Here is a 25,365-nt window from a genome sequence, read left to right as displayed (position 1 = left end):
TAACGGGGCGGGTTCGGGGCAGAGATGGAGAATTTTCAATTTTTTTTAATTTTAAAATAAACATCTAAAAATATATCTAATTAAGGGTATTTTATAAAATGGGTCATGAGTTTTTAGGGTTTTAGGAATTTAGAGAAAATTCAGAATATTTTAATAATTTACTGTTATATTTGGAGAATTTTATGTAAACCCCAATTTAGACAATTTTTTTTTTCTTTCCCTCACCTCGCTCGTCTCTATTTAGGATGGGGTGTCCAATTTTATTGGGAAAAATTGTCATTCCTAATAGGGATGGAGCATATTGGGTTGAATCAGGTGTAATTAGATCCAAGTTTAATTCGTTAATATTTGAATATAAATTCGAATCTTATTCATTAGTTTTAGATTCAGGTATTGATCGTTGAATATGTTTAATAGATTAAACAAAGAATAAATAAATTTGATATATCTTAAAATAGAATGACCATAGGAAACATGAACTATGACATTTTGACAAATGTAAATAAAATAAACAGAAAAGATCAGATTGGGGTGGATCGCCCTAATGAAATTGGATTTGGACAAATGGACACACATTTTCAGAGATTTTTTTTTTCTTATAAATTAATAACTAAGAGAATGCAAAGCTGCTTTTTATTAGTAGAGATAATGAGGCTGATGCAAGGGAATGAGCCACATCATTCTTCTCATATGACTGACCAGACAGAGCAGGAGAAAGTCATCTAAAGGACAACCCTATGTACATGTATACCAGTTAGGAAACATTTTCTCATTCTCACCCTCAAGTGATCTCATAGAAGCTATTAATTTATAGAACAACTCTTTACTTTTCTCTTTCTTTTAATCCTACAATACAAACTACAGGAAACACAGAGAGATTCTAAATCATTAGAATGTCTACATGGGCTAATATACTATTGAATAACAGCAACGCTGGTTCTTGGCAAATTATGGAATCACATGCACAGGCCGCAGAATATTTGTAAATACACAATGGGTCCCACTTGACAGATTGGCCAATCCAGAAATCAACAGGGCGGATTCGGAGAGGGTTTTGTAAATTGTAGATTTTATTCATCTCCCTAAATCTCCTAACCCTTACCCGGTTCAAAACCCACACATAAAAATGCAAAACCCTTCCACATTCAAGGGTATGGCAGGTTGGGTTAAAACCCACCTCTAATTTCTTATTATTTATTGTTATATATAACGAATAGATTAATAAAAAGTTTTATATAATTATATAAAAAAATATATAAACTATCAATTATTCTTTACATAAAATTCAAAATATTATTAAATTTAACACTTAATACATAAAATTCATATATTTTTCAACAAAATACGAAGAGGGTCGGGTTTAACCTAATACCATATCAGTACGAGTGGTAGCATCGAAAACCTAGCCCCTCCCCAAAATTTGTCTATCACTAATAATGATTTAGAAGTAGCAGAAGCCCCCATTGCCATTGGCTGGCTCTGCTTAATAGGGTTCATTGTTTAATGGTTTCCATTCTCAACCAAATACACGGGTTACGCCTCCCGACTCTCCTGCTCACATGCTTCTTTCTCGTGTCCTACCCATTTACATTTATTTATTGATTCATTCATCCTTTCACTGCTTGTCACACTTTACATATGCCCTTTTTTATTACTAGTAATTCATGCACGCCACTCCCTTGCTCCATGTGGCCACTTGCAAGGGAGTCCCAGTCATAGAGAAATGGAACCCTGGGTCTAACAATAGGACTCGGACATTATAAAGCTAATTCAACTCATTCCATCTTTCTTTTCTTTTTTTTATGGATATTTCCTCTCATGACTCATGAGAGAGAGAGAGATTAAAATGTGGCAAAGTGTATAACGTTGTGCAACCCTTTGAAACTTTATCCCATGTGGAAGTTGACATGGCAGCGAACAATCGCATGTTCGCTTCTCAGTAAACTATGGGTCTCACGGTATACTTTTGTTTTATCTTTGGTATAACTTATTTGAAATTATATCTATTGATGGAGCGCAATCTGGCCGGTCTTAGCTGTCAGCGGATTTGCCTCTGAGCTGGAGCATCGGGGAGCCTGAAACGGTAAAGATGAGAGAACTCCGGGGGAACCCGGTGTGATAACTCCGAATCTCAAGTCAGTAATCTCTCAAAGGCAAAGTGTAGACCAGATAGCGCAAAGTTCACATACCTTGTTTGTTGGGGGCAGGGGGCCTTTTATAATTACCTCGCGCACTCGCTTCGAGGCCCTTGTCAGGTCGGGTATGATTACCCTTGTGTCTGTCAATTCGGGCGTCGTCCTTTCTGCTGGGACAGAACCGTCACTGCCTAATCATCTCTCTAACTGGAGATGGCGGTGTCAGGAGGCGGTGGCAAGTGGCCGTTTAGAGTGCGGCCGTCAAGCGTCAGATCCCAAGTTAGTCGGGTGCGGCACCCTCGGGTACGGACTTCCTCAGTGTCAGGCGTAGTATGGTTTGTTTGGTTTTGGTGCCCTGAAGGTGATGTGGTGGAGTGGTGAGCGAGGCGAAGTCTTGAGTTCGGAGGTATGCATAGGGAAGGTCAGTTCGACGAGGGGTACCCCGAGCTGTTACAAGATAGGCCAGTTCGGCGAGGTGTATCCCAAACTGACAAGGCAGGCCAGTTTGGCGAGGTGTATCCCGAACTGTTACAAGGCAGGCCAGTTCGGCGAAGTATGTCCCGAACTGTTACAAGGCGGGCCAGTTCGGATTACTTTCTGGTTTGGGGCCAAGGGTGAGTTCGGGCCCCTAGTAGGGAGTTCGGACCGCTGGTTTCTCCCCTTGGTGCTCGGGCCTTAGGCTTGCTTTTGTGTCGAGCTGTTGCCTTTGCCATGTGTCGCATAACTGTGAGGTCGGGCCAAATCTTCCTTCATCAATTGCCCCCCACTCCTCGCGCCAAGGGTCTTGCCCTAGTGCGGGGAGTTTTGCGAGGTGGTAGGTGGATTTGTCCCGTTCTTCGAATCTTGACTGCGCGAGTTGCTTTTTCCAGGGTTCTTTGATTTTCTGGGGTGTCCGAGAAGGCGGGAAACATGCCTACTGCTCATAAATGTTGACAGATGTGACAGTGCGCGTTTAAGTTTCAAAAATTCGCGCCGCTGGGACGTAACGACGGGTCATTTAAATTTGAAAGAAGCGTGCCACTACCGTTCTGAAGGGACGTGCGCTGGCGGTTGTCAGTTGCAAGGAGACGTGCGGCGTGTTGTCAGTTTCAGAAAAACGTGCGCTGACGCAACGTCGGTTTCAAAAAGACGTGCGCTGACGTTTCGCTCTTTTTGGAAAGACGTGCGCCAATCACGTCTCGATCTCAGGGGACGTGCGGTCAACACGAATGCAGACCGTCGGATTGTCTTTGATCTGCACTGTCGGTTCTTGGTTACTGTAGCTATAAATAGTGGGGGACCCCAGTCGATTTGTCACTTCTACGGTTTGCCTCTTGAGTTCGCGTCCAACTTTTCAGCTCGCGTCCAGGTTTTTCAGCTCGCGTCTAGGCTGGTTACTTAGCCTTCAAGGTTTTTGGCTTGTTCCTGTCTCCGGAGCCTTCAAAACTTTTCGGTGAGTACATTCCTGAATCCACCTCTTTTCCTCGATGTCTAGCTTCGATAGCTCAGACGACTCTTCAGATAGGACTGACGTAGGTTCTACAAGTCGTGCCGTATCCCCCGACTGCCTTAGTGATCTTGAGGTGGAACTTGATGACTATGAACCTGTAGGCCGAGCCGCTTTGGGCAGTTTGGCATCTACCTCTCGCCGAGGTCGGATGCTAGACAGGTTTGATCCCTCAACCATGATGCCCGAGGGGCTCCAATCTATACTTACGTCTTACAATCTGCCTGGGGGGTTTACATATTTCATTCCTTCAGGTAGTTTTCCTTGGGAACACGGTCCTGATGAGATCGTGATTTTTCGAGAGCAACTCGCTGTGGGGTTGCAACTACCTTTCCACCCTCTTCTTGTCGAAGTTATAAACCACTTCGGTGTTACCATTGGCTAGCTTCATCCGAACTCTATTCGGAACCTAGCAGGGATTGTCTCCCTTTTTTGCGAGCAGAATTTCCCTTTAGACTTGGAGATATTCTCCTCCATCTTGATGCTCAAGAGACAAGCGGGTTCTCTTCCTGGGGGAAGACGGGCGTATTACCTTTCTCCTCGCCTGGGCTTTAAGCTTCTGCACGATCTTCCTAATAAGGTCCCGGTGTGGAAGCGGGACTACTTCGGTGTGCGAAGTGCACAAGGATGGCCCTTTCAGACCGGGTGGGGTGAGGCCGCTCCTGATTCTGGTGTCACACTCGACAAAGAGACGATGAAGGGCCTCCGGCAATGGGCACAACAAGGTTTAAAGTGCCATCAGTACTTGACGGAGGCCAAGCTTATTGCGGTCGGCCTGAGTTCGGGTAGGTTTCTAGTTCTGTGGTTTCTTGTTTGCTTTGTTCCTTCATTTTTTTTTTATGTCGAACTCGTTTCTGCAAGTGTGATGGATGCAGAGAGAACTCGTGGGGGGCGCCTGTTCCAAGGCATGAAGAGGAGGAAGCGGGTCACCAAGCGAACTCGTACCGAGCTGCCCCTGGATTAGGAGCCTCAAGTTCCAGGCCACACGCCGGAGGATCTGCCCAGGGAGCCCGAGGTGACTCCTCTGATGCATGAAGCGGCCGGGGTGCCTTACGCTGAGACTACTCACACGGGTGCTCCTGCTTACTCCAGTGCTCCTGCTCACTCTAGGTCCGCTCATACGCGAGTTGGGCCCTCGGGCTCAGGAGCTCAAGGGGAGTTCAGGAGCATGTTGACGCCGAACTACTCTCTTCAAAAGAGTAGGGAGGCTACTTTCCCCGAGGAGATCACGACATGGACCGATCTTCCTTTGAATCAGGTCGCTTGCCGCGCCGTAACACATGCTATGGTAGTAAGTCAGATTTCGTCTGCCTTCTTCATTTTCTATCGCTTTTGCTGTTGTTGCTCACTTGTTTCTTTTGGTAGGTGAATTCTTCAATTCACGCCATAGCAGCCCAAGTGGAGAGGAGTTCGCGACAGGCGCGAGTTGCGGAGGCTGCCGCCCATGCTGCTGAAGAGGCTTTCCGTGCCGCCGAGGCGAATACCCGAGCTGCTGAGGCAGCCGCTTATGCTGCCGAAGAGGCTGCTCGCGTCGCCATGGCCAGGTAGGCGATGTCTCAACGTGATGCCAAGGCCATGGGGGTGGTCGTCAAGCACATGGCGGACTTGAAGTTGGACTTGCAACATCAAGTCAAGTATCTTCAAGAGGACATCAGGGAGAAAACACAGATTTTTTCCCAAGGCATTGAAGATGCCAATAAGAAGGCCGTTGAAGACTATATTGCCTCTCCGCATTTTGACGATCTGATGGTGGATTCTTACAGAAGGGGGTTCAAGCTGAGCCGGTGGATGATCCGAAACACGTACCCCGACCTCGATGTTAGTGCCATCTCCACTTCGCATATAACTCAGGAGATGGCCAATGCTATCGATGGCGAGCCGGATTCTAAAGGAGAGGCAGGGCCTTCGGGTGTTGTTGAAGTGCCTTCTGATGGCGAAGAAGTAGCTCCGGGCATGTAAAGATTTTTTTTGGGAAGTGCTGATGCCCAATGTACTCCTGTTTCATGCAACGGAGTAGACAAATCTTTTTGCCTAAGTGTTCCTTTTCCTGAACTAATTCTTTGTCGAACTGATAATATGCCATTGTTTCTTGTCCGGGTTATTGTACTTACGCGACCTGTTTTAGTGCTAAGGCTTTTGCAGCGAACTGACTTTTTGCCAAACTGATAATATGCCCGGCTTTTCTTTGCTTGCTTACGCTGAGGTTCCTCTTGGCTCTGCATCATGGCCCTTAGGACCTTATAGTGATCTCGTCCACTTCGCTTGGCGGTTTATAGGTAGTATCGCCTTAAGTTCACAATGTTCCACGCTCGAGGTACTTGTTTGCCTTCTAAGGTTTCGAGCTCGTATGCCCCCCCGAGCACTTTCTTTACTTTATAGGGCCCTTCCCAGTTTGGTCCAAGTTTGCCCACGCTTGGTTCAGGCACCATAATCTTATGAAGGACCAGGTCGCCGACTCGGAAGCTTCGTTGCTTTACTCTAGCATTGTAGTAGCGAGCTACCTGCTGCTGGTTGGCCACTGTCCGGATGTGCGTGAGGTCCCTTACCTCGTCCAGTAGGTCAAGGTTGGTATGTAACTCATCTCCGTTTGTCCGATCGTCGTATGTTTCTAGTCGCAATGTTGGTACTTCGATTTCCGTCGGGATCACTGCTTCAGTGCCGTAGGTGAGGTTGAAGGGGGATTCTCCCGTGGCGGTTTTTTCTATAGTTCGGTGAGCCCATAAGACACTTGGTAGCTCTTCGGCCCACAATCCCTTAGCTCGATCTAGACGTGCTTTCAGTCTTTACAGGATGGCTCTGTTCATTACTTCCGTCTGACCATTTGCCTGCGGGTGCGCGACTGATGTGAAGTTCTACCGAATCCCCATGTTCTGGCACCACTCTTGGAACTTGATATCCTCGAACTGCTTGCCATTGTCGGAGATTAGTACCCGAGGTAACCCGAAATGACATACTATGTTCTTCCAAAAGAAGTTTTGTATGTTTCGGGTCGTAACAGTTGCCAGGGGTTCGGCTTCTATCCACTTCGTGAAATAATCCACTGCCACAACTAGGAATTTTCTCCCTTCTGTTGCTGGCGGGAATGTCCCCAGGAGGTCGATGCCCCACTGTGCAAAGGGCCATGGGCTAGCGAAGTATTTGAGGTCGGAAGCAGGCTGATGGTGGATATTGGCGTGCTTCTGACACTTGTCGCATTTTCTGACGAGCTCGACTGCTTCTGCCTTCATTGTTGGCTAGTAGTATCCTTGTCGAAGTGCTTTTTGGGCGAGTGCTCTCCCCCTAGGTGTCCGCCGCACAGACCTTCATGAGTGTCACGGAGTACGAACTCGGCTTCGACAGGTCGCAGGCAACGCAAGTAGGGGAGCGTGTAGGACCGTCGATATAACCGTTCATCTATTATGACGTATTTGGCTGCCTGGCGCTGCACCCTCTTGGCCGCATTGCATTATGCAGGGAGGGTTCTGTCTATCAAGAAGCTCGTGAGTGGGTAAATCCAGCTCGGCTCTGCTTCGAGGACGGGAGCGACCTCCTCTGTCCCCCCGAGAATACTAGGCCGAGGTAAATTCTCTATGTACATGGTTCTCATGTTGTTGTGACTTGTGCTGGCTAGCCGAGACAGAGCGTCGGCCTCAATGTTATCTGACCTCGGGATTTGCCTGATGAAGTGTGACTGGAAGCTGAGCAAGGCCTCTTTTACTTTCGCCAAGTATGCGATCATAGAGAGCTCGCGTGCTTCATACTCGCCCGTGACTTGGTTGACCACGAGCTGGGAATCGCTGCAGATGACCAAGTGCTTTGCTCTTACCTTTTGCGCTAAGTTCAGCCCGGCTATTAGTGCTTCGTATTCTGCCTCGTTGTTAGATGCTGCGAACTCAAAGCGTAGTGCGTATTCCAATTTTGTGTCATCCGGGCCGCATAAGACTATTCCAGCCCCGCTGCCTTGCTGGTTCAAGGAACCATCTACGTGAAGGATCCAAGGCTCCTCATCCCAGTTCGCGTTTTGCCTGACCAGAAGAGATGCCACATTGGCTACTACTTCACGGGGTTCAGACTCTATTGGCTCGGGAGTTCCGGGTTCGCCCAAACTGGGGAACTCGAACTCAACCTGTTGGGCTTCGTGGCTGAAAGTGCACTCGGCGATAAAATCTGCCAAAGCTTGGGCTTTAATTGCGGTCCGCGGTTTGTACTAGAGATCGTACTCGCTGAGTTCGATGGCCCACTTCGTCAGCCTACCGGAGACCTCGGGCTTCAGCAAGACTTGCCTTAGGGGTTTGTCGGTTAAGACGAGTTTCCGAGCTGATATCACCAGTGCGTAGGCTATTTTCTCTATCTGCGGGTACCTCGTCTCTGCTCCCTGCAGAATTTTACTAACATAATAGATGGGCCGCTGGACCCCATCTACTGCTTTTACTAGTACCGAACTGACCACCTCGTCGCTCGCCGAGAGGTACAGTTCTAAGACCTCGCCCTCTTCGGGTCTGGCTAAGGTTGGCACTGAGGCGAGGTAGGTCTTTAGCTCGTCGAACGCGAGCTGGCAATCTCGGGTCCATTCGAACCCTTTGCCTTTGATTGCCTTAAAGAAAGGCAAGCAGCGGTCTGCCGACTTGGACATGAAGCGGCTCAGAGCGGCTATGCGGTCGTTTAGCCTTTGAACTTCTTTTACTTTCCGAGGTGGTCTCATATCAAGGATGGCCTTTATCTTATCCGGGTTGGCCTCAATACCGCACTGGTTGACAATGTACCCTAGAAACTTACACGAAGTGACACCGAAAACACACTTGTTTGGGTTTAGTCTCATTTTATACTGACGCAGAATTTGGAAAACAGAATCCAAGTCTTTTATTAATTTCTGGGAGAACTATGTTTTGACGACCATGTCGTCTACATAACATTCGATTTTTGTGCCAATTAAAGGTCAAAAAAGTTTATTTACAAGTCTTTGAAAGGTCGCACCAGCATTCTTTAGTCCGAAGGGCATGACCTTGTAACAGTACAGGCCGAACTCAGTAATGAAGCTAGTTTTTTCTTGGTCGAACTGGTCCATCTTGATCTGGTTGTAGCCTGATTAGGCGTCCAGGAAGCTTAGCAGCTCATGTCCCGAGGTCGTGTCCACTAGGCGGTCAATTCGGGGCAGGGGGAAGCAGTCTTTTGGGCAAGCTCAGTTCAGGTCGGTGTAGTCGACGCACATGTGCCACTTGTCGTTGGCTTTTTTCACCAGCACTGGGCTGGCTACCCAGCTCGGGTAATGAACTTCCCTTATGAAGTCCGTTGCGAGGAGCTTTTCGACTTCTTCGTCGACAGCCCTCCAACGCTCCGAGGCTAAGTTGTGTTTCTTCTGTCTAATGGGTCTGACTATAGGGTCAGTGTTAAGCTTGTGAGTTATAAGGCCAGGGTCAATACCGGACATATCTGTCGCGGACCATGCAAAAATATCTAAATTTTGGAGTAAGAAACTCACTAGTTCAGTTCGCAAAGGCTCCTTGACGGAGGCACCGATTTGTAGTGTTCGCGCCGGATCTGTAGCCGAGGTCGGGACTGCGACTGTTTCCTCAGTGGGCGAAGCTCGTTCCTCGCCCTGCTCCGCAGGTCGCTCTAGTTCGAGGTCGTCGGCTGCCTTGGTTTTTTCCTTTACAGCGGCAACATAGCATTTGCAGGACTCAAGTTGGTCGCCCCGCGCTACCCCCACACCGAAGTCCATGGGGAACTCCATTGCCAGATAATAGCTGGAGACCACCGAACGCAGAATATGCGTAATTGGTCGCCCTATTATGGCGTTGTATGCGGAGGGGGTCGCAACCACCAGGAAATCGTGGTTGAGTCTTATCGCGTACGGCCATGTGCCGACTTCCACAGGTACTGTTATTTTTTCCAAGGGCTTGACTTCCTCTCCGCTGAAGCCTACCAGAGGAGTGTGAGCGGGTTTCAAATCTCTTTTCTACAACTGCAATTGGTTGAATGCCGATTTGAATAGGATGTCCGCCGAACTGCTTGAGTCTACCAGTACGCGTCGGACTTCATAGTCGTTGATCCTTAGCTTTATGACGAGCGCGTCGTCGTGGGGGTAGTGAACACCTCGCGCATCGTCTTCTGTAAAAAAGATCGGTTCTTCCTTCTTCGGCCTCTTGGGAGGGTTATGCTCCTCTCGGGCTGCTTCGCGAACTGACGTCCTTGCTGCCGCCGAAGTGCATCCTACCACCACCGAACTGCCCACTATCACGTGTATGGTTCCCCAGACTGGCCTTTCTTCTGGGGGAGGTCGCTGCGAGGCTTCGGTCGGTCTGTTGCTCGGCTCGGGGACATCCTTCCCGTGTTCCCCTTGCCAACCTGCTTTATTATTATTGTCATAATGTATAAAATTTCTTAAGTACCCGCGACGGATGAGTCCTTCTATCTTACATTGCTCGGTGCTATGACCGTGATCTTTATGAAAACTACAATATAAATTTTTCTTCCTCTCGTTGGGGTTGCTCTTCAGGCAAGGTGGCCACTTTACATAAGGAGCATCCTTGATCGTCATCAGGATCTTGGTCCACCTTGTGTTCAATGGCGTGTAATCCGCCCGAACTGCTAAGGGAGCTCGGGACGGCTGGCTTGGCTTCGCCTCTCGGTTCTGGCCTCTTCTGTTGCTGGGGTTGGAGGGCTCGCCTTCTCTTTTTCTTTTTTCAACCCCGCCTTCGTTTCTCTGGTTGATCTCTTCCTCTGTTCTCATTAACTTGTCTGCGAGCTTGAGGAAGTCGGCCACAGTTGCTGGCTGGCTGGCCACCATGTGCCATTTGAATTCTTTGTGCGTCACCCCTCTTTTGGCCATGGCAAGCTGTACCGTGGGGTCTAACCGAGGGATCTGCAAGCATGCTTCATTGAACCGCTTGATGTAGCTCCGGATCGGTTCTCCCTCTCTTTGGATTACCCCGAAGATGCTTTCCTCGGTTTTGGGGCACCTCTTGCTGGTAACAAAATGCGCAGTGAAGATCTGCACGAACTGGGCCCAGCTTCTTATTGACCCAGAAGCTAGGTTCCGGTACCAGGTGCGGACCACCACTCTAAAGATGGTGGTGAAGGCCACGCACATACACGACTCGCTTGCCCTAGCGAGGTGCATTTGCGACTGGAACGCGTCGACGTGGTCATTGGGGTCAAATGACCTATCATATTTGTCCAGAGAAGAGAGTTTGAAATCTCTAGGCAAGGGGACTGCCAAAAGTTCTACTGAAAGGGGGGAAGGAACTGAGAGAATGGGGACGGTTTTTACCTTGCCCGAACTCGCTTCTTCCTTGCCTTTGAGCTCGGGTAGCACACGGGTAGCAGTTTGGTGACTTCGCCAGTGCCTTCTTTGAGTGGGCCTGGTGCTGGCGCTGCTGGCCTCCGTGTTGCCGAGCTCGATGGGCCCAAAATGTTGGCCTGCTGCTAAGGCGCTGAATCGGTTCTCCGTGAGTAGGAACTCGGGCTTGGAGCGCCGGGGTGGCTTCGTGGGCGAGGTTTCTAACCCACCCACGAGCTGCGAGGCGGGGGTGATCTTTCTTTGCTTATGGCCCGGGGATGAGGTCTGACTATTAGGGGGGTTCTGTGGTCGGGAAGCCTCTCCTTGGTGAGGTCGTCCACCTTGAGGGGAGGCCTTGACCGGCTTTGAAACAGGGTGCCGGGGGGGAAGCAGTGGTTGGTTCAATGGTAGCTGAGGGAATTGTTGTTGATAATGGTGTTGGGAGAAGTGGTGCAACACCTGGTGTTGCTGGAGTTGGTGCTGCTGGAATTGTTGCACTTGGGCCTGCATTGCCCGCATGCATTGCATTAGATCATCTATCTGGTTTTGGCGGGCTGCCAGTGGGACAACAGTTGGTTCCGCGAAGTTCGTTTCGATGGGGAGTGGAAGAGGAATGTTCAGCAAGGGAGTGTTCAGAGGTGCCACTGCCCGTGGCACATTCAAACTTGGGATCCCATCCACTGAAAGGGGGATGGTGAACTGCCCAATGCACACCGCCGGAACATGAAGTTGTTCTCCGGTAGTGGTTGTTTCGGTTCCACGTCCGGCACTGCTGGAGGAGGCCATTTCGGTGTTGGAGTGGGTGTTGGAGTTTTTGAAAGAAGGGTAGGTAAAAGAGATTTAGAGGGAGGCTTTTAGAAGCATTCCCACAGACGGCGCCAATTGATGGAGCGCAATCCGGCAGGTCTTAGCTGTCAGCGGATTCACCTCTGAGTTGGAGCGTCGGGGAGCCTAAAACGGGAAAGATGAGAGAACTCCGGGGGGAACCCGGTGTGATAACTCCGAAGCTCAAGTCAGTAATCTATCAAAGGCAAAGTGTAGACCGATAGCGCAAAGTTCACATACCTTGTTTGTTGGGGGCAGGGGGCCTTTTATAATCACCTCGCGCACTCGCTCCGAGGCCCTTGTCAGGTCGGGTATGATTACCCTTGCGTCTGTCAATTCGGGCGTCGTCCTTTCTGCTGGGACAGAACCATCACTGCCTAACCATCTCTCTAACTGGAGATGGCGGTGTTAGGAGGTGGTGGCAGGTGGTCGTTTAGAGTGCGGTCATCAAGCATCAGATCCCAAGTCAGTCGGGTGCGGCGTCCTCAGGTATGGACTTCCTCAGTGTCAGGCGTAGTACGGTTTGTTTGGTTTTGGTGCCCTGAAGGTGATGTGGTGGAGTGGTGAGCGAGGCGAAGTCTTGAGTTCGGAGGTATGCATAGGGAAGGTCAGTTCGGCGAGGGGTATCCCGAGCTGTTACAAGGCAGGCCAGTTCGGCGAAGTATGTCCCGAACTGTTAAATGCCACTTAAACGGCTGATTAACAGTTGATTAACGACAGGTATTAGATTGACACATTTTGAAAGTTCAGGTGCTGAATTGTCGCACTTTAAAGTTCGGGAACCAAAGTGGCAATAGGCCCTAAGCACAGGGTACTAATCAGGAATTTTCCCACCAAGGAGAGAAATTGTCAAAACATTATGAAACAAACTTGTCCCTTTATAATGATATTTTATGGGTAGAAATAGCAAATGCCTAACTTACCTAGAAAACGCTTTTGATCAAAAAAAACATGGATAAATACACTTACCTAAATAAATGGCTTCCTGAAAAATGAACTGGACTAGGACAGCCGGTTGTAAAATGCCATCGTCATCAAATGTTTTTATTTTGTTGTTATCGATTTTCTTTTTCAATTTTTTTAAACCAAACAAGGTCGGAGAACATGATTGTTTTTGCAAAGTGATAAAATACTTTAGTCTAAACTATGCCATGTAGGAAGGTTATGTGGCTGCAACAGAACAGGGGCCCCCAGCAATAGCATTTCAAAGTTGGGAAGCAAGCATTTCTCTACCACTTGCACCAAATATGAGACTTGTATTGAGCTTTAAGCAAATATATGTACAATTAGATAATTTCACCAAGCAAACATAATTTATATTAATCAAATGACCAGTGGAAGCGTGAAACAACAATGATGTGAAGAAGCAATGAGAGACATGACTTAAACTTGAAGATGCGTTGGTCAAGGTCTCCAGCATATGGGATGTTGAAGAGAAACGATACATGTTTTCTCTGGGGTCGCCAAACAGTAGGTTGCAATCATAATTTAATCACTATCCTATATTTCTTTATTCTCTTCAGTCAAGCATCTAAAACCGTAAGGGACAAGGGTGTTTGTTTCCATAGGTACATGTCAATCCATTAAGATTGAAGGCAAATGCCTGGGTTTGGGACAACAAAGACCCAAGAATCAGTTGGGCTCCGTAATCCTAAATGCAGAAGATCGAATCATCGAACACATCCTGTGTTTTGTTTTTTGTGCTTTTTTACTGGTTTATGTGCAAAAAGTTCTGTTGCAGCTCTTAACAACTATCGAAGAGGACAATTAGATCAGATGGTTTAAAGCCATTAGATAATTCTGACGGCTTCTGTCGACATACTCCTTGGGCCACAGGTTCATGGCATCCTGTTTGGATTGATGGCAAGAGAAAACCAGAAAGTTTAGGGGAAATTGCTGAAGGGATTTCATAAAAATCCTTGAGAACTTCAACTTTCTGCTTGTCTTACCTTCTATGAAACGATATACGGCCTAAATGTTGGGCCTTTTATAGTCATAGGCTCATAGCTACAGGACGGACCCAACAAAGTTGCTACATGTAACATGTCCCTACTTGGAGGACCAGGACCGCCCCCCCCCCCCCCCCCCCCGACCCCCAATTCTACATAGAGATTACCTGTGTCCAACTTCAACCAGAAGCATGATTTCAACTCTAGTTTTTGCTATAAACATGTGTACGATCAAGGTTTCAACTGTTCAGGTCAAATAGGTCAAAACAGTTGAGGCTAATATTTACTTGTTTGTTGTATCTTGACTGTTGGATTAACATATCAGGTCAGGTAAGAAGGATCATATAAATACCTTGGATTAGAGAAGAGAATGAAAAAGTACATAAGAAACGGGAAAAACTTTAGCTGTTGAGAGAATTTCTGAAAATGTCGCGTTGCCATGAGAATGGGTAAATTAGTAATTACATATTATTTTTTTTAACTAAAAGCCAAAGCATGGGCATGAATAGGTGAACCGCTCAAAACGTGCCCAACCTAGAAACTGTCTCAACAGCCTATGCCGTTGGCCCCAACAGCCAAAGTTAGACCTAAGTAACGAGGGGGAGGTGGTGGCAGTAAAGTCCAGTTGTCCACCATGGTTGCAGTCATCATTTCCATTTGCTGGTTGTTGCAACAGAGAGAATGACTGAGGAAGGAACCATTGACGTTCTCATTTCTTTGCGAATGAGATTTGGATACCATAGAAATTGATCTTCTGACAAAACATTCATGTTATGTTGAGAAATGTATTCATGTTCCTGCAGTAATAGCGGTTGATAGCTTATAATCCATTTCTGTGCTGAAAATATGCGATTACAGGTAACTGTTCTGGGGGGGACTTTCCTATTTGTTAAGGAAGAAGACAATGAACAGTATCTTCTAACATTATTATGTATTTTTCTTATATTAAACATTTAAACCCACAAACCGCTACCCGAGTTGAACAGTTCAACCATTCGGGTAAGTGGGCTTTTTCGACCCTTCATTTTCAAAAAATAACGATTCAGGACAAAAAACAGAACCGGTGACCTTTCTGGTTTCCAGGCATAACGGCTCAACCGTCCGTATCAACGATGGTTTTACAACCTTTTGTGACGGAAGGCGGGTGCAAAACTTTAAATGTAATTCTTAACAAGGTTCACCAAACCACACCGTCAAAGTCATCTCATCATCTCATCATTCTTTTTTTTTTCAATTTTTACTTGGTAAAAAAATCCAAAAAGCCAAGAGGCCCGTGGGCTGGGCCCGTGCCAGGCTTCCTTCTTGGTAGATTCATGCCAGGCAGGGTCCGTAAAAAGTGGGCCGTGCATCATTACAGCTCTGGCCACGAGACCCTACAGCCGGACAATGGGAACTGGGAACATCTCTTCATACTTTATGTTGCAAGGGGAATATGTTCACGATGTGCTTCTTTAGCTTTCTTATGCACAGGATGTGGCCAGCAGAGTAGATCTGAACTCCTATCTCATGTCACATATTCAATATGTGGCAACTGGCAGTGGCAAGTGGCAAGTCATGGAGCCCTGTGTAAACGAGCCGTGAGAGGCTAAGACTCCATCTTAGTCCTTTCAACTAAGAATCTACCAAAAACTTGTCAACCGGTTAGTAAACCAATAATCGTGACCAAATAGCTTAAAGCTTGTGGACCAATAGGTAGAAACAAAACAAAAACAGTGTTTGAAATATACAAATATATGGTATGATACTATATTTCCTGTCCGAGATCTATAGATAATAAGGTCTGCTAACCCAGAATAAGAGTGCAAAATTTATGCTCCTGGTAGAAAGGAGACTATTAATTATCTGGTACAACGAAGCTCAACAGTATTCAAAAGGAAACAAGGAAGAAATAAAGAATGAATGATTGGAGGATATAAGTTTATAGTGAGCGCTTGCATGCCTGAAACCAAGATCAATCCCAACAACTTGATTTTTGCTAGACCTGCTTAATCGTTCATGACAAAAAATAAAGAGAAAAACTGGTAAAAAGTATCAACCAAGGTCTGAGCATAGATAATGCCCTTCTTACCCTTGCAACAGAAAATGCCAAAATTATTGTTGGGCACTTTGGCTGTCAGCAACTTTCTCTGAGGGCAGGCAGATGTCTTCTACACAAGGACATGAAATCACTTCAACTTAAGCAGTCAGCCACTTCACATGTACTGGGCATTTCTAGCCTGCAGAATATTACAATCTTCAGTTTCAAGTGAAGGATGGATGGGTGGAGTACATACAGTGAGGCCAAAACGCTTGAGGCTATGCGCACTTACCAGGAAAAAAAAAAAACAAGAAGAATGAAAGAATATCACACGACAAATAATCACATTCTCTGTATTCCTTGAAAAACAGATATGGCAACACATTTGAACTCCAAACAGCATGTCAACAGAGACAAACACATAACTAAACTTACATTTTTATAATGAATTTCATAGCAATGAATATGCTGTCACCCAGCTACAGTAAATGCAAAAAGGTATTTTTATTCAATTTCTTTTGAACTGATTTCAGGAAAAAAAAAGGGTGCTTATGAAACATGTGTTGCAGTCAAAAGCTTTAGCAAGCCAGGTCAGAATCATTATGCCATTCACAAAACAAAGGAAAAAAACTTCTATGAATAGCTAAATGACTAAGCAAAAACAGTACTCAGTACATGGTGGCATATGTGCCTGTGGCATCAAGATGGGAACGACAACTGCAGTTGAGGTCAAAGTAGGTGATACAAAAGCAAGATTGTAGATCATCAGTGTTCGGATCCAGTTCAAGTAAGGAAAAATTTCAAGAGCAAAGAAAATTCAGGGGCATTCTTTGCTTCAGGTGGTACTATATTACTACAAGCATTTTCTTTTGGATCAGTAACCAGATTCTTTATGTTTGAACAATACAGTGTACGCCAATTATATATAAAAAAAAAAAGTGTATGCCAAGCACCCTTCCCTACTGAATTATAGGCTAGCCCTAGCTACCTAGACCCTTTTAACACCATTCGTCTTTAAATATGACCCTCATGGGGATGCTCCCCTACCACCCACCCAAATATAAAACTCTTCTATCTACCTTTTTGTCCAGATAGTGATCTTTGGGTCCATGTAAAGTGTGAACAGAATTCAGATCTAGAAGAAACCAGATCTAGGGGTCCAAGAATAATCGACCCTCACCCCAAAGAGCCTCCTTTATATTAAAGAGATAAAAAGTATGTACAGATACAAGAATGCCCTTACAGGGCTGAAAGATAAAAAGAACAAATAAAATAATAAGAACTATGATACTGTATAACAAGGACTACTCTAATCATGTACATCAAAATATATCTTTACTCCCCCTCAAACTGATGCGTGCACACAATAATGAGATGTCGACTCTTGGTCATGGCTTCGGTGAAGATGTCGGCAATCTGCATGTGAGAAGCAACATGAGGAAGACATATAGAGCCTGCAACAAGGAGGTCTCTAATAAAGTGACAATCCACCTCGATATGTTTAGTCCTCTCATGAAAGACTGGATTAGATGCGATCTTGATAGCGTTGTTGTTGTCGACATATAGAGGGATTGGAGTAGGAAGAGAAATCCCAAGATCAATGAAAAGTGACTTCAGCCAAAAAATCTCGCTACACGCAGAAGACATAGCTCCATACTCGGCTTCAGTGGAAGACTTAGAGACAATTTGATGTTTCTTGCACTTCCAGAAGATGAGAGTCACCCATGAAGACGCACCACCCAGTGGTGGATTGGCGAGTGTCGGGGCAACCAGCCCAATCAACATCAGCATAAACCCTCAACTATGTGGATGATGAGAAAGAGAAAAACAATCCCTGAGAGGTTGTGTCTCGAACATAACGAATGATGCGACAAACTGCAGTCATATGAGGTTGTCTCGGGGCAAAGACAAATTGACTGACAACCCGAACAGCATGTGAAATATCAGGCCTGGTCATAGTAAGATAGATCAAAGAGCCAACAAATTGGCGGTACAAGGTGGCATCAGGAAGGATGAGGCCTTCGGATTTGGATAGCATGACATTCAACTCCAAGGGGGTATCAACATGTTTTTCATCAGTGATTCCAGCTAGTTTGACGAGATCAGAGGCATATTTTTTTTGACAAACAAAATACCCTCGACTGCTATGATGAACCTCCAAACCAAAGAAGTTAGAGGACCCAGGTCCTTCATATGAAATGAGTTATGAAGTAAGGACTTCAGCTCACAAATGTCATCATGGTCATCCCCCGTCAGGAGCATGTCATCAACATATAATAGAAGAATAATAATACCCAAGGGTCTTCTCTTAACAAAGAGGGAGTAGTCAGAGGAACTCTGATTATACCCAACTGCAACAACATCCCGGAAGCGCTCGAACCAAGCCCAAGCCTTGGGTGCTTGCTTCAAGCCATATAAAGCATTCTTTAGGCAACAGACACGTGAATGATCACTGCAATATCCAAGCGAAAGTTTCGTGTAGACTATCTCCTTTCGCCCTGAAGGAATGCATTCTTCACATCTAATTGATAAATAGTCCAAGAATAAATAGCAGAAATGGCCATAAGAGTCCAAACTGTGGTGATCTTAGCGACCGGGGCAAATGTTTCTTCATAATCAACCCCATATTCCTGACTGTATCCTTAGGCAACTAATCGGGCCTTATATCAATCAAGAGAGCCATTTGATTTCAGTTTGATCGTATAGACCCAACGGCTTCCAACAATAGAAGCATCTGGAGGAGCCGGCACAAGATCCCAAGTGTCATTCTCATGCAGAGCTTGAATTTCGGCATCCATAGCTTCTTTCTACTAAGAACTTCTAATGGCTTGCTAATAAGATCTAGGGATATCTGTGGAAGAAAGTACAACAGAAAATGAACTATGGTTTGAAGGAAAACCATAGCGGTCAGGAGGCCTAGAGATACGGGTAGGGCAAAGTGGAATAACTGAACTACCATCTGAAATAGGAGGATCTTGGGTCAAGGTATCACTTATAGAGAATATCTGAGATGAATGCTCTGGATCGGGTGGAAGGGGGGTTGTAGGCACAAGAGCCGGGACACATAGCCGCTTGCAGGTGAAGACAAGAATATCTCTCTCGGTTGAGGAAGGTGTAGTTCATTTGAATCAAAGTCCTGCAAAACAGAGATGTAAGGAGCAAACAATCTAACATCCACAGCAAAGGAGGAGATATGTTCAAGAAACACAACATTCCGAGAAATCCGAACGAATAGTAGGATCATATTACAAAAATCATTTGTGGTCAAGACTATATCCCATAAAGGCACACATAAAAGACTGAGCAGTTAATTTAGATCGTTCACGAACAGGAAGATGAACAAAACAAAGATCCAAAAACATGAAGGCTAGAGAAATCTAGGGGATAACCAAAAAGTTTTTGGAAGGGAGAGGTGTTGCCTAGAACAAAGGATGGAAGAAAATTGATAAAATACACGGTTATACTGGTTGTTTCTACCCAAAACGAAGTTAGAGTATGAGACTCCTGTAGTAATGTCTGCATAACACTGAGAATGTGTTCGTTCTTCCGTTTAGCTACACCATTCTGTTGTGGAGTTTCTGGGCAGCTGCGCTGAGACTGAATTCCATGACTCGTCAAATATGCCAAGAAGTCTCCATCTCTATATTCTCCCCCTGAATCTGAGCAGAGGATAGTCACACTACACTTGAATCGATTTTGCACCATGGTATGAAACAACTTAAATGCACCAAAGACTTCTGATTTGTGTCGCATGAAATAAATCCAAATATATCTGGTACAATCATATATAAATAATACATAATATATGTACCCCAATCGTGAAGTAATAGAAGCAGACCAAACATCACTATGTATTATCTCAAAAGGTTTAGTGGCATGTTCAGATTTATGAAGAAATGGTAAAACATGACTTACTCAAAACAACACGTAGTGCAAGAAACATCAAAAGTATCAACAGGGGGAGTTTTATTCTTAATTAATCCAGAATCAAACAAAAATTTTAATTTTGGGGAATATGGATAACCCAATCGTTTATGCCATAAATCCCAAACATTATTTCTATAAGTCAACATAGAATCAGACAAAGAACTAAGTGAAGTTGAGGATGCCCTTGGTTGACACTTCTCAAACTCCAGTGCAAACAGTTGGCCTAGCCTACACCCCTTCCCTTTCACCTTCCCAGTGTATCGGTCATGTATCAAGCAACCATCATGAGAAAAGGAGAGAACATTTCCTTCATCAACAAGTTGACCAATAAAAATCAAAATATTAGTAAGGTTGGGTATTAAGAGGACTTTGGAGAGAGGAAAGGATCGGGTTGGTGACAATTGGCAGGACAGATCATTACTACCAACGATGTCTAACTTTTCATCATTAGCAGTAATAATATCTTTATGGTGAGTTTTAGTGGAAGGGATTGGGTGGTTGAGGTAGGATCCTATCATATGGTTGGTGGCACCTGAATCTATAATCCAAGAATGTAAAGGGAAAGAACAATATGTAGAGAACTTACCAGACAAGCCAATAGCAGAGAAAGCAGAGGAAATAGCAGAAGATACCAATTGTCGAGCCCTTTCTTCATCCATGACACCTGTTGATTCACCTTTCACTGAAGACTCACCCTTGGTAGATACAGTGTTTGTTGCGGGTCCATTTGTTGCCTAATAGGCCCGGGGCTGAGTCTTTTTCTGAGAGCCCTTAGATGGTCGGATCGGACAGTCCGGAATGATGTGACCATGTTGCTTGCAATAGGTACACACATTCTTCTTACAGTGAGATGCAATATGTCCAAAACCCTTACACTCGTAGCACTAGGTTTTGGAGAGGTCCTTGGAGGTTGGCTTCTTACCCCCATGAGAAATAAAGGATGTTTCAGCCCCAACTTCAGCTATCTTCCCATCGAACCCGGCTGCAGTGAGAAGTCTAGTCTCTTCCCTCAGAAGTTCCCCTAAAACAAAATCCATATCTGGAAGTGTTCTCCTATTCAGAATGTTGGACTTGATTATCTCATATTCAAGTCTAAGTCTCATCAAAAACTGAGTCACCTTTCTCTTCTCAAAGTGCTTCTGAAGATATTTCACACACTCCACTAGATCCGAGGGTTCAATGTGAACAATCTCATATTCAACCCATAAATCAAGAAAACCAGAATAATACTCCTATATCCTCCTATCTCCTTGGCTGTAAGATAATATTTCTGATTCTATCTGATATTGCCTAGATACGTTGGACTGTTGATAAACTTTTTCTAGATACATGTACATCCCATATGCCATTTTCATTCTCCTCATAGGTACAAATATATGATAGTCAATAGAACTCAGAATCCAAGAAACAAGTTTACCATTGTCCAACTTCCATTGTTGTAAAGCTTTGGCCTCGCCCTCAGCTGGTTTAGTGACCATTTCGTTCAGATGCCCTTCTAAACCCTTTCACTCAACATAAAAGTCGAAGTGGAACTTCCACATCCCATAGTTCTGTCCATTCATCTTTACAGGGATGATATCACCTCTGTCTGAAGCCATTACAGCAAGACAATAGCACAAATAGGGTTCAACTGAGGTTTGAAGAAACTAATCTGAAGTAAAACTTGATCCAAAGACAAGTGAAATAGGCTGTAATCAATCCAAGAGAGTCAAAAAACTGAGATAGAAACCCCTTACTTTCACCAGAGATTGTTCAAGATCCAAAACAAGGAAAAGCTAAACACAGTCCAGAAAAGGAAAGTCTAGGTGCAGTAGCCAAGAAGAAGAGTCCATATCTCTCTCAAAACTTCACGGATCTCCGTAAAAATTTCAAAATATGTTGAGAAGGGCTAGGCGCCAATTCCTTTCAATTCTTGCTGCAAACGGAGGTCAAACGAGAGAGGTCCAATAAAATCTCTCTCTCTGGGTGCGCAGAAAACAGAAGAGTGCCTAGATATATCAAAACAATCCAGGACCACTCGACAGAGCTGTAGGCTTTTAGTAGATCACGAAGGCAAGATGGATCAGAGAGAAGGAAGATCAAAGAGCAACCCGCTTTGATACCATGTGAACAGAATTCAGATCTAGAAGAAACTAGATCTAGGGGTGTCAAGAATAGTAGACCCCCACCCCAAAGAGCCTCTTTTATATTAAAGAGAAAAAGTATGTACAGTTAAAAGAATGCCCTTACAGGGCTGAAAGATAAAAAGAACAAATAAAATAGTAAGAATTATGATACTGTACGACAAGGACTACTCTAATAATGTACATCAAGATATATCTTCACATAAAGTTGCCTGCAATTCCCTAGATTTCTTATATATACAAGTCATACATGCACACACACAGAAACAAGTAAAAACATGTCAGTAAGTACAAGAGATTACCTCTGAATTCCTTCTCCAACTTCCATTCTGACAAATTTACCTATCTTCACAGGTGAGCCCACTTCCTTTGATAGATCATTTAGTAGTGACTGGCAGAGTTGCACAAAAATAATCAGTATGCTTTTCTACCGAAAAAGCAAAAATAATCAATATGCATACATAAAGATAGCCAGTAGAGATTGCATATGCAGAGCACAACATAATAAATAAGAAAAACATTGCCAATGGCCACTCTAGAAAACCCAATAGCTCATTGGCTAAAGTCATGTTGATTTCATGATCCTAAATGATGGCCCAGCTATCCAGAGTCTTAAGGAGATGCAGACCAGATACAGACCTAACATTTGGCTCCTTTCTTTTTTCTTCCCTTTTTTTCCTCGCAAAGTGGACACATTCAAACTTGAACCACATTCTCAGACATGTCAGCCTGATCCTAAACCCATGACCTGCCCAGATTTCGAAGTTGTAGCTTTACCTTAGGATGTCAAGGCCAGGCAATTTTTCTTGCATGATTCACAGTTCCAAATTGGCATATCAGTTTGTAGTTAAAAAGTTTTGTAAAATCCAATAACAGATTAATTTGCTAAATTTGTCTATTCTGCCCTTAATCCAATCAAAGGTTTGGATAAGTATACTTTGTACAGATGAGTCAGGCATCGCTATCACGTGTTTCCACCACATACCCCTTGGAATATTTATGGACCTGTCACTTGAAACGACTAAGAAAAATAAAGTAGCATATGGTTCATGGTAACTGATCAAAGTTACAGGAGCAAAGAGTAACACATAATCCACTAGCACATACCAATCAAAAAAGGTAGATCTAAGTGCACAAAATCACATTCATGATAGATTCATCGTGCAGGTGAAGAAACAAAATGAATTCTGATCATGTAGGAATTGTCCACACACCTTATATATATTGTCATAAAGAAACAGATATCAAATTATGAATCCTAATAACGAGCAAACAACAGTACCTTGACATTAATTGTGTCATTCACAACAAACTTTTGCTCCAAAAGAACTACTTCCTCAAAGTACTTCCGCAGACGACCTTCCACCATTTTTTCTATGGCCATCTGAGATTTTGCTGTTGCCTCTGCCTGATGTAGGAAACCAGATGAACATTAAAGAGTTTCATGGCAGCAGTATGAACTCAAAGCTGCTTCTTGTGAAAAAACATGAGGACTATACAAGCATAAATTTGACCATATCTTGAACAATGTCAGACACAATATAATCACATTAAAATTCAAAATAATGATTTTTATTTATTTGAAACAGGGAAGGTATTATATTGCTGTGGAACATACATGTATTGATAAATATTCTTATCAATATGTGTTGATTGGACAAAATTTTGAGTTATTCCATGCTTATTAGTTCAGGTTTTGAAGTCTGAGGGTTTAAGATAGCATACATCTTGATTGAACCCTAACAAATAAGAACAATGATAAAAAGAAACTAGTATTTTAACTCCAGCTGAATAATTTAGTTTAACAATGTCTTTTATTTTAATATAATCTCAGAAAGTTAAGAATATAAAAGCATCCGACAGCACCATGTAAAAAATATCTTGGTGATTAAGAGAGACGAGCCTCCTCCATTAGTGTCTCATCACCTAGGCGTCACTCCACCAGTGTTTTAAAAGCGCAAGGGCCAACTTGTGCCCGAGGCACAACACGCAAGGCGAGGCATGCACCTTTATGAAGCAAGGCACAGAAGTACAAAAAGAAAAGCTAAAAAATAAAAAATGTCAGAAAATTCAAAAAATGCAAAAAAAAAATCAAAAAATGCAAAAGTGTTCAAAAATATTAAGCATAATATTAATAAGAAATATAAACTTAATTTTTAAGATTAATGTTTTAAAAAAACTATTATCTAAAATTAAATTACAAAAACATAACATGTAAAGCATATTCAAATGGAAATTTAAAGATAATCAAACATATAAAACATTTTCAAGCATGTAAAGCCCACAATCTCCTTTTTTTCCTCAATTGCATTACTTCAAGTAGCTAATGTGATGTAAAAGATATTACATTCCTGATCCTATGATTCGCCTTTGTGCCATGCCCCTCAAGGCAAGCCTAAACAAGTCCATGTTAGGGTCTTAAATTCTTGATTCTAACACAAAAAAAAATAATGATTTTATAATTTTAATCGCCTTTTAAGAAGATATTTTATTAAAATGAATGAATGAACAACATTAGTAAATAGGGGGTTCTCGGAGCGTAAAATTTTTAAAAGGCACACGCCTGGGCCAAAGGCGCATCAGGCGTGCACCTTTTGAAAGTGTTGCGCCTAGGACCTGAGCAAGGTGCCTACCCTAAAATGCGCATGCGCCTCGCCTGTGCGCCTAGGCATGCCTTTTAAATCATTGCACTCTACATGTTAAGCTATTTTGGTATTACACGATTATCATAATTAGATAGTATATCCTAGAGGAAGTCTCTATTTTATATGATAGTGGTTTTTGTTCTCCCTGCATTTCCTAGGCACACCAAATTTTTCTCCCATTTTCTTAAAAGCTTCCCTTCACTTTCCTCCCCACTGATAAAAAAAACATGACCAAAGATTTGCTAACCTCCACCTTTGTATTTACCACTTTCTCTAGGTCAATTGCTCCTTCAACTTCATGTTTTTCATCAACAATAACCTCATCCTTCAAAGATTCACTCAACAAATTGCTTCAAAGCATTGGGACCTCTTTCTTCCCCGACCACTCGGATTGGTTTGGAAATAGAAATTGTGATGTCATGAAATAAAATCAAATGAAAATAAGGATGCAGGGAGACAGTACTGATACAAGATGGAACGAAGCTTTTCGCCAACAAGGAGTTGGAGGAGTTTCATCAAGGTGGAAATGAAGGAGTTTCTGATGGAGGAGATGTATCATCAAAAGGAGACTACAGTCAAGGTTCGACAGGGCAGGAAAGACAGTCCTTCTAGTGAGGGAGGCGGTTTTCTGATTTCAAAGCTTCCTGGATGGTGCTGTGAATGTAAGTTGGAGAGTGGAATGGAAAGACACCTTCAGATACCTGATTAAGGAATACTGCACAGCAAAGAGGAACTCAAAAGGCTGGTCTGTGTCATTAGAAGAAAAATTCAAGAAAGGGAATAAGCAAATGTTCATAATCCCAGAAGGCAAAAACCTAGAAGGGGGATAATCAAAAGCTGTATGAGAAAGAAGAACAGCTCAGAGAAGGAAGCAGAAGCAGTAGAAGTCTTATCCCTTCGATTGAAAAGGATCCTACATTCAATCATTTCACAATGCCAATGAATGTGTTGAGGATTTTAAAAAGTTGGGAAGGGTAATGTGTGTAAATTGGACTTGGAG

The 25,365-nt window shown here is 44.0% G+C and overlaps 1 protein-coding gene across 3 annotated transcripts in view; it reads right to left on the bottom strand.

Moving 5' to 3' along the window:
* Positions 1–15,346: 15,346 nt before the first annotated feature.
* Positions 15,347–25,365, bottom strand: part of LOC148874935 (translation elongation factor Ts (EF-Ts)) — a 50,778-nt gene continuing 40,759 nt past the window's right edge. For 2 of the 3 annotated variants that reach the window (XM_088964093.1, XM_088964092.1), the window contains 3 exons: positions 23,003–23,128; positions 22,023–22,111; positions 15,347–15,869 (listed from right to left, as the gene is read on the bottom strand). In XM_088964093.1, coding sequence (XP_088820219.1) covers positions 15,824–15,869; positions 22,023–22,111; positions 23,003–23,128 — 261 coding nt within the window. In that variant the 3' untranslated portion in view covers positions 15,347–15,823. Of the gene's footprint in view, positions 15,870–22,022; positions 22,112–22,359; positions 22,526–22,657; positions 23,129–25,365 lie in introns of those variants that run through there. The other variant, XR_016104871.1, reaches the window with a different exon arrangement.

This window comes from Nelumbo lutea, chromosome 1, assembly GCF_056320005.1.
Source record: "Nelumbo lutea isolate HS-2025 chromosome 1, American lotus-T2T, whole genome shotgun sequence".
In the NCBI taxonomy this organism is placed as follows: domain Eukaryota; kingdom Viridiplantae; phylum Streptophyta; class Magnoliopsida; order Proteales; family Nelumbonaceae; genus Nelumbo; species Nelumbo lutea.
Note: the sequence above shows the minus strand (reverse complement) of the source record. Positions and strands in the feature narration are given on the sequence as shown.